The 10,481-nt window shown below is 43.4% G+C and overlaps 1 protein-coding gene across 1 annotated transcript in view; it reads right to left on the bottom strand.

Moving 5' to 3' along the window:
• The window catches only part of upf2 (UPF2 regulator of nonsense mediated mRNA decay), a gene marked incomplete at its 3' end in the record, with an annotated part of 17,060 nt that extends 11,328 nt beyond the window's left edge, over positions 1-5,732 (bottom strand). Inside the window, 2 exon segments of the mRNA XM_084338861.1 lie at positions 2,536-2,910; positions 5,684-5,732. Of these exon segments, the coding sequence (XP_084194987.1) occupies positions 2,536-2,909 (374 nt within the window). The 5' untranslated portion in view covers position 2,910; positions 5,684-5,732.
• Positions 5,733-10,481: the final 4,749 nt, after the last annotated feature.

Below are 10,481 nucleotides of genomic sequence, written 5' to 3'. Positions count from 1 at the left end.
ATTTTCGATCTTTTGGCGCTTTTTTGGTGGACAAACCACCGCACATGTGCACCGTGACTCGTGACTGGAGACTAGCTCTGCTAGCACACATAGCCTACTGTGTACAGACGGTTTCAAAATGTATTTTAAATTAGAAAGCAAACAAAATAAATGGACAAGAGAAAAATAAATCTGAATTTGGTCAGTATTGTCATTTGGACAAGCAAAGCCATTACTTTAAGTTGCAGGCAAGAAAGACAAGTCTGTCCACTGTCTCTGGTTTTAAAACTGCCCTGTTGCAGGTAAAAAAAAAAAACGATTTTTCGATTTTTTATTTTATTTCGATATTCGATATCGATTATTAAAATATATCGCGATATTTATCGTTATCGTTATATCGCCCAGCCCTACGGGAACAGATACCGAATTCCAGGAACTGGTATCGGCATCAGTTCAAATGTGAACCAACCGAAGCCTAGACCACAGAATTTAAAAAAGGACAGAAAGGGGCATTTTGTTTCAAATCAACATCTTAGTAATTTGATCGGTATGTATACATAATCGCTGCCATAGAACTTTTGCTAGTGTTCCCATGGAGAACGCATAGGGTTGGTGGACTGAAGCCTGGAGCTTCTACATGTTTGGTTAGGTTGGTTTGGGAAAGGGCACCTGGACACGGTGATCTAACCCTAACCCTGGTCCACCTGGACACGGTGATCTAACCCTAACCCTGGTCCACCTGGACACGGTGATCTAACCCTAACCCTGGTCCACCTGGACACGGTGATCTAACCCTAACCCTGGTCCACCTGGACACGGTGATCTAACCCTAACCCTGGTCCACCTGGACACGGTGATCTAACCCTAACCCTGGTCCACCTGGACACGGTGATCTAACCCTAACCCTGGTCCACCTGGACACGGTGATCTAACCCTAACCCTGGTCCACCTGGACACGGTGATCTAACCCTAACCCTGGTCCACCTGGACACGGTGATCTAACCCTAACCCTAACCCTGGTCCACCTGGACACGGTGATCTAACCCTAACCCTAACCCTGGTCCACCTGGACACAGTGATCTAACCCTAACCCTAACCCTGGTCCACCTGGACACGGTGATCTAACCCTAACCCTGGACACGGTGATCTCCAGCCGATTCTAAGTGAATCCTGGTGCATTTAGTCTGAAGCGAAAATGCAAATCGGATCAAAGAAAGGAAAGATCCATAGAAGTGCGTCATTAAATAAAGCTGACAGTTCGCTCAAAAAAAAGGGCAGTGTGAACGCAAACCAAAATCAAACAAATGTATCTAGGGCTGTCTTAAATACTTCGAAGCTTCGTTCGATGGGCATGGGATTGGAATATGAAAATTAAATTGGAATATATTGAAAAAAATCACAATAATTTGATTTTTTTTTCTTTTTCTTTTTTTGTGCAAAATCAACTCTGCCTCTCCTTGTTAACTACAACAAGCAATGCTGTTTGTTATTTAAGACGAGGTCGGACTCGGCACTGACAGATGCTTTTATAAAGCCTCAAATGACGGCTTACAATATTTCATGAAAGCAAAGTGTTTCGTTTGTCTAAGATTTTAAAAGGTTTAAACTTTACAGCACTGACAAAGTTGAACAAAGTGCTGTACTGTACAAGTCCCACAACATAAAAAAAATTATTATATATAATTTTATATTTTTATCTCGAAGCTTCAAATTAAAATCGAATCTCGGCCCCGAAGCTTCGAATTCCAAAAAAACTATTCGAAGGTCAGCCATAAATGTATCATTCTTACATTTGGTCCACCAGAAGGTCCGGACTCTCCGTGGACGTTCAGACGTGAACACGGCCTAACTCTTATGCACTCGTCCACACACGCTTGTTTCCATGGTAACCCTGTATGGTACCAACTCAGGGGCACAAAGAATCCGATGCCCTGTGACCAATGTATTCTAATTATAGGACTGCGATACTGTACACAAATGTTCTACGTGGCAAAGAGGTAACTATGGATACATCATTACTGGTATTTCAGGTCAGCACAAGGCTAAAATAGGGTGTTGGGAAACATTGTATTCCAATACCAAAGACCCATATGTAACAGGTTAGAAATCAAAGCAAAGCAAGGCCATTTTCTGCATAGAAACACAGAGATGAGATCATGGAGATGAGAACATGGATTCTAGGAATCCTAATCATTTTGTTGAGTGACCCCAAACTAAACATTCTATACCGTTTTGTTTACTGAAAGTAGGGATGCACGATATATCGGTGACCGTATCGGTCCGATGAGCAGAACTGGACAACTGGAGAGATGTGTGTATGTTTCTTTTGGCCACACAGTTAATTTGGATAAAGTTACTTGCATGTGACAATGATGTGGGCTAATATTGTTTCAGTATCTGTAAAAAAATTCTTTCACACATAGATTATGATAGAAATGTGTTTTATTTACACAGATCATATCGACACCTGTAATATCGGTTATCAGCCATAACAGAAATGCTCATATCGGTTATTCGTATTAAGGGTGCCTTATGAAGACAAGAGTCACGACTTACTTCAGCTGAGCCGCCTCCTCCTCACGCTGCCTCTTGGCCTCCTCCTCCTGGATCCTCTTCTCCTCCTCCTCCTGCAGTATCCTCTCCTCCTCCTCCTTCTTCCTCTGCTCCTCCTCCGCCTTCTGCCTCTCCTCCTCCTTCCTCTTCCGCTCCTTCTCCTCCTTCTTCCTCTTCTCCTCCTCTAGCCGCTTCCTCTTCTCCTCCGCGCCCTTGCCGCCATCTTTCTTGCCGCCCATCTTGGCGTCGTCCTTGGCCTTGTCCCGGGAGGAGCCCGGCCTCCGGTCGCCGTCTCGCTCCTTGTCCTTCTCCTTGCTGCTGAAGGACGACGCCTCTTTGTCGTCCATGTTCACCGACCGCTTGCGTTCAGCAGGCATCCTGGGAGAAACGGGGGAAAGGTGAGCATCGGGACTAAATCTGGGCATCGAACGTAGACTGGGCATCCAATCTGCTGTGTCTTCCCTCTGAACATTTGATTGCGGTTATATATATATGTTATGTTCTCTTATTTATATGTACATTGTTGTACATGGTCCTCTGGCATATGGGGAACCCCTAGCGAGCTTGTACATAACATCTACTGGGGGGAACCCCTAGCGAGCTTGTATACCTAACATCTACTATGGGGAACCCCTAGCCAGCTTGTATACCTAACATCTACTATGGGGAACCCCTAGCGAGCTTGTATACCTAACATCTACTGGGGGGAACCCCTAGCCAGCTTGTATACCTAACATCTACTATGGGGAACCCCTAGCCAGCTTGTATACCTAACATCTACTATGGGGAACCCCTAGCGAGCTTGTATACATAACATCTACTGTGGGGGGAACCCCTAGCGAGCTTGTATACATAACATCTACTGTGGGGGGAACCCCTAGCCAGCTTGTATACCTAACATCTACTATGGGGAACCCCTAGCGAGCTTGTATACCTAACATCTACTATGGGGAACCCCTAGCGAGCTTGTATACCTAACATCTACTATGGGGAACCCCTAGCGAGCTTGTATACATAACATCTACTATGGGGAACCCCTAGCGAGCTTGTATACCTAACATCTACTATGGGGAACCCCTAGCGAGCTTGTATACCTAACATCTACTATGGGGAACCCCTAGCGAGCTTGTATACCTAACATCTACTATGGGGAACCCCTAGCGAGCTTGTATACCTAACATCTACTATGGGGAACCCCTAGCGAGCTTGTATACCTAACATCTACTATGGGGAACCCCTAGCGAGCTTGTATACCTAACATCTACTATGGGGAACCCCTAGCGAGCTTGTATACCTAACATCTACTATGGGGAACCCCTAGCGAGCTTGTATACCTAACATCTACTATGGGGAACCCCTAGCGAGCTTGTATACCTAACATCTACTATGGGGAACCCCTAGCGAGCTTGTATACATAACATCTACTATGGGGAACCCCTAGCGAGCTTGTATACCTAACATCTACTATGGGGAACCCCTAGCGAGCTTGTATACATAACATCTACTATGGGGAACCCCTAGCGAGCTTGTATACATAACATCTACTATGGGGAACCCCTAGCGAGCTTGTATACCTAACATCTACTATGGGGAACCCCTAGCGAGCTTGTATACATAACATCTACTATGGGGAACCCCTAGCGAGCTTGTATACATAACATCTACTATGGGGAACCCCTAGCGAGCTTGTATACCTAACATCTACTATGGGGAACCCCTAGCGAGCTTGTATACCTAACATCTACTATGGGGAACCCCTAGCGAGCTTGTATACCTAACATCTACTATGGCGAGCAACAAGTCACTTTTATTATGGAAACCCATAGTAACATGGTCACCTGAAAATGCCATCACATGTCAGACTGCATAGCTCAGTTTGAGTAAAAGATCATAAACATTGCAGTTTACAAACAATCAACTGAATATTGCAACTTCGTGACTAAGGTAGTGTAATTTTAAAAAGCCAACAAAGTAATTCCATGTCATGCCCAATTGGCAAGCATTTGTTTTCTGGGCTATGGACCGTTTTCATATTTTACAGTAGAGGTTAGGTATTCCAGCTAGGGAACCCCCAGGACCATACATGGCATCCCTGGGGCTCTGTAGCGAAATGAGGAATAGTTTAACTTCACTAATCATTTCTTCACAAGTTAGAAAAGTGAGAGAATGCATACGAATATTCATTAGGTTTCACTCCAGCCCTACAGTACGGAGAGTATAGCCACACTGCTTAATAATATGCATCAACTTGAGTGTTCGTGACAGTGAAAAACAGTTAAAACAGTTTCAGAGCCACTTTGATTGATTGAACATTTTATTAACAGGTTGCAGAATGGGTACAATACAGTACGGCTCAATACACACAATTGTTAAGGGGATGCAGACCAGAGAAAGACTTTCGTCCCCCAAGGGTCCCCCATGTAGACATCCCTATGTACAGCAATGAACCGACAAAGAGTATTTGACCCTGATGTAAATAAGACGAAAGTCTTTCTCTGGTCTGCATCCCCTTAAAACAATTGTATGTATATTGAGCTGTATTGTACTGTACCCATTCTGCAATTTGTTCATTAAAGTTTCCAATCAATCAATCAATCAAACCAACAACTTCTACACAATTTCGCGTTGTCTGCCTAGTTATCGAGGTCGCTGGCTGAAGTTAGTTGGCTTCAATGTTTCACTAGCACCCTAATGTTCCACTAGCACCCTGATGCCAGTGCAGTCGGTACAAATGTCGACACAATAGACGGTTCTTACTCATCAGGTCTGGTCGAGCTAACGGTGGCTAACATTAGCCTAACATTAGCCTGGTAGCCTCTAACGTTAGGTTTACATGATTCGATACTAATACCATTCCATTTGGCGAATCAAATGGTATTCAATAAGAATACGAACCGGACAGCTGTTTTGCCAGTGCTCTGAGAAGTTATATGTTATTAACTTGTTGTGTTGTTAGCGTTAGCTCCACGTTAGCCCCACGCTAGCCGCCGCTAGGCCGCCTGGATGTAAACAACATGTTTTGCAGAAGCGCGACTGGTGATAACGTTTCATTCACTGCTCTACTGGCGTCAACTTGATAACATACCACGATAAGGCACGGCTACGAACATGTATTTACACTAAAAGAATGCTTTAAATGTATATGTTTTACCTTGTATTGTGAGCAGAATAAACATAGGCTGCAGCGTCGGTTTCCGTGTGAGTCGTGACGCGAGGAAGGACCCCGTTGTTTTGGTTCACAGATGCCTGATCATAGTGTTGGTGTTGTGAGTGACGCAATTTACAAGTTGTTGTTTTCAGTGAAATCTCAACACAGTTATATTGTTTTAGTATTGACTGTCCAAATTCAAGTGACAACCAATAAGATCCATTAATGTTGTTACTTGACCTTTTTATTCATCCCGACAGGCAATATTCAGGACACCAAAGGTAGGCTTGCATCTGCAAGGAAGGACACATGCAATAATGCATAATAATAGTAATCAATCTACATTTTTGCACGGGTTGGCCTTTGTTTGCCTATCCTCCTGGTACAGGTCCCAAGGGTCTTATATCACAGCTAGGATTTGCTCCGCTCTGCAATTATTATCCTCTAGCTAGAGGCTCAGTTAAAAAAAAGTTAACACATTCTTAACTCATTGACTGCCATAAGCTTTCGCCATCTTTACTAAATGGCGCCAGCGTTATTGACCATTTTAGCAATGTTTGTAGAGACCCATCATATTATAGCTATGGAGACAATAGTATGGCTCATTTGACAGACATTGTTCATAGTCCATTACTGACTAATTAGTTCATTTCTACACACTGTAGTTTGTTACACGCTAAACATCGTCCCATTTCCAGAATAATCCAGTCTTTTTCCATAGATCGCGAGATATGACACATTATATGCAATAAGCCCAAATCGTTCTGGTTGATCGCCTGAAGCTCCAAATACTCCCAAATCAAAGGTATACATACCATGTACATATGTGCACTGTGCATTCACAAAATCATCAAGGGGGCGGCTAAGTGGCGCAGTGGGCAAGGCGCTCGCCACTAACGCAGGAGATGCTGGGTTCGAGCCCAGCTCTCGGCGTTGCTATACCAGCTTGGCTGGTCGTTCATACTAACACAATTGGCAGTGTTAGGGGGTGGGAAAGCTGGTGGGTGGGGATTGGACGTTGTGGACAGCGACTCCTACAGGTCGGTTGGTGCGCCTGTACAGCAGAATCAGGAAGTAACGTGGGCAGCGTGAGCCTCCCACGCGTTACTCCTCGCCACTGAGAGATTGCGCTGTTCAGGTGAAAAGATGCGACAGCTGCCTCCTCGTGTACCGGAGCCGGAGGGGACATGTGATGCAAGGCTTGGTCCTCACTGCAGCCGACCAGTGGGAGGCATGGCCTAACAGCGTTCGAGACAGGGGAGGGGAGAATTGAAGGGAGAATTGGCGAGGCGAAATTGGGATGTGAGAAAAATAGAAAAATAAGGAGAAAAAGTGGATTAAAAAAAATCATCATGGGGGTCGTTTTAACTCAAAACTGTGATTGTCTTTGTCGAGCATGTTTTATGTCCGGTAAAACACAAAACTGTGATCGTTACAAAAACATGTTTCAGGTTCGGTAAATATACATAGAATATCACAGTCACAGTTTTGTGTTTATATTTATATTATACCTTACCTTAGCCAGAAGGTATTCCAAAAAGAATAATTCCAAGTGATCGCATTGCCATCGCGATTACCAGTGTATTATGTCTATACTAGTTTATATGGGAAATACGCTTCAGGCAACAAAATTTTGAGGCGATCGCTGTGTCTATCTGTTCAGGCAGGAAGAGGAGCCCTTGCCAAAAAAAAGGAAAATGTGTATCCACACCAAGCCATTCCAGTTCAAAGGTATTCGATTCGTCATTGCAATTCCAACGTAGGCATATGAATCAGAGACACATAGATGGCTCCGGCTGACAGTATAGAACGGATATCAAAGGAAAAGATCTCGTCTGAAGGTGGAGGATGAGTTGCTGTCTCCAAAATTAAACCCAGACTGGACTTGTTGTGCCCCCACGCCTAGTGCCCATCCATCTAGCATGTCCTATATGCTCTGTAAATAACTATGTACAGATACCGAGATGTCACACCATGTTACCTGTTACCTGTTTATTGCACAATGTTGTTTTTTTATTGGATTCTATTATATGTTGTACCACTGTATTGCACATCGTCGCGGGCAAGACCACCCGCATTTCATTGTATACTTGTATGCCGTGACAATTAAAACTCTTGACTTGACTTGACATCTCATTAGGTGAGTTGAACATTAGCCTCCTAAATGAAACGCGCTATATGTATACATTTTATGGTTGCTTGATTATTGTGTTATTTTGTGTAGTTATTGCACATTTAAATAAATATAATGTGATTGATTGGGGTAATGAGGGACTTAAAATTAGCCTATAGATATGCATTTAACTTGTCGGCGATATCTTCCCGTTAGAAAATCATGGTTTTCGGGGATCGACATCTGCTGCCTTTTCAGCTAATTATCCTGAGTACTCAAGTCTGGTTCGAATTAACGAGAGTGTTCGCGACCGGATCAGCCTTCGAGGAACCGAGATAGCCTGATTTCAATCATCGGGTTAATTGAATCTGGCTAATGGGACTTTTGATCGACTTAGTTGAACCAGGTACGGGGAACGGGGCCCAGGTTGTGGACCAAAGCAGCCAAGCAAGGATCGAAGCATGCAGATCCCGAGAGGTTCGGTCCATCTGTCCCATGTCATTGGGGGAAGAACAACTACACTGACACAAAACAGCAATACACAGAACACATTATTAGAAACCGCCCTGAAAAAAAGAAGGTTGCAAACACCTACATAACCCCGAACAAACAAACAAACACAGACAGACAGAACATAACCTTAACCTATACCGTTGCACAGGTAGGATGTGACATCCCTTTAACCTATACCGTTGCACAGGTAGGATGTGACATCCCTTTAACCTATACCGTTGCACAGGTAAGATGTGACATCCCTTTAACCTATACCGTTGCACAGGTAGGATGTGACATTGCTTTCCGGTAAATGTCAAACCACCCCCCCCCCCACCCACCCAACCCCCTCCAATGTACAGTTTCTTCCCCTTCGGATGTATATATTTTTTTGATATATTTTTCTTACACATTACTGTATATTTGTATGTCATAAATGTCTTGATGAATTGAAATGGAGGACCCTTATGTAAACAAGACAAAAGTATTTTTATGGTCTTCATCCTCTTAGCAGTTGTTAGTATTCAGCAAGACTGACGGCTTCTCGGTTACAGTGGGTGACAATATTATCACAAGGAAAGATGAAATTACCTACCTGGGTTCCATCCTAGAGGCTAATCTTTCCTGTGACAAAATGGCATCCAATGTAATAAAAAAAGTCAACCAACGAACGCGATTCTTGTACCGGATCTCCTCTCTGGTAAACAAGAATACCCTGAAGACTCTAGCAGGAGCACTCATTCAGGGGTACTACGACTATGCGTGCACCTCATGGTACCAAAGCACCTCAAAGGCACTAAAAACAAAATTACAAACATCACAAAACAAACTAGTCAGACTACTGCTTGACCTGACTCCTAGAACCCACCTCACCCCTGCCCACTTTGACAACCTAGGATGGCTTAGAGTAGACGACAGAGTACAGCAACTTGCAATGGGCCTGGTCTACAAGATACACTACGCGACCAAGGTACCCATGTACATGTCAAAATACTTCCCAAAGGTCAGTGAATACCACGATCACAACACCAGAGGGAGCTCCACAAATCATGTAAAACCCAGATTTGGCTCAAACAAGGGACTAAACACATTTCGCAATTATGCCACATCAATGTGGAACGCCCTACCCAAAGCTGTAAAGGAATGTGAATCACTACCCACTTTCAAAAACACTCTCAAAAAACACCTACGTGAGACTGCAATTCGAAACTGGCCCCTACAAATGTCCTAACCTAGTTGTACAGTAAATGACCAAGTAAGGCTTTGTCAGTATTCCAATGTACAGTGTAAAATGTGTGTGTGTCCCCTACCCAACCCCCCCCCACCCCCCCACCTCCAATGTACAGCCCTCACCCACACCCACCCAATCCCACCCCACCCACCCAACCTCCTCCAATGTACAGTTTCTACGCCAAATGTATATACACTCTTTTTCTGGACACTTTTGTATCACAAACAGTACTGTATTTGCAAATCTGATATGTCATAAATGTATAGATGTAGCAGTACTGTCTATCTGTATGTCATGTATGTCATATATGTTATGATGAATTGAAAATGGGGGACCCTGATGTAAACAAGACGAAAGTCTTTCTCTGGTCTGCATCCCCTTAACAATTGTATGTATTGAGCTGTACTGTACTGTACCCATTCTGCAATCTGTTAATAAACTTTTCAATCAATCAATCAATCAGCCATACTGTATTGTACCCATTCTGCAATCTGCTAATAAAGTTTTCAATCAATCAATCAATCATTCCCCCCATTCCTTCACAAAGAAATTGTCCCAGCCAGGGACCCCCATAGCAGAAGTTTATTTTTTATTTTTAGATAATTATTTCATGCATAATTACAAAATGGCATATTCTGAGATTTCAGTGGAGAGAGTGAAATCTATGATTTGAATACTCCGTCTGTAGGCCCACACTGTCATTGGTAACTTCTAGTAAATAAAATAATTGCGAAAGTATTCCTCATTCTGGTGAGGACTCCCAAGGACCCCAGCTTGGAAACACTGCTATACAGGCACGTGCACACATAGAGGCCAAGGGGTGCCTGAGCACCTGCCTTTTTGAGCCTCATCAAAAAAGTGCCCTTTTTGGAAAAAAATAATTTTTTTTTTTTTTTTTTTTTTTTTTTTACCATTAAGCATATAGACTGCCCTTCCAACTGAAAAATGTCAGGATAGAATCAAAA

The sequence above is a fragment of the Notolepis coatsorum genome, assembly GCF_963971535.1.
Source record: "Notolepis coatsorum genome assembly, contig: SCAFFOLD_93, whole genome shotgun sequence".
NCBI lineage: Eukaryota > Metazoa > Chordata > Actinopteri > Aulopiformes > Paralepididae > Notolepis > Notolepis coatsorum.
This window is presented reverse-complemented; position numbering and strand designations above follow the sequence as displayed.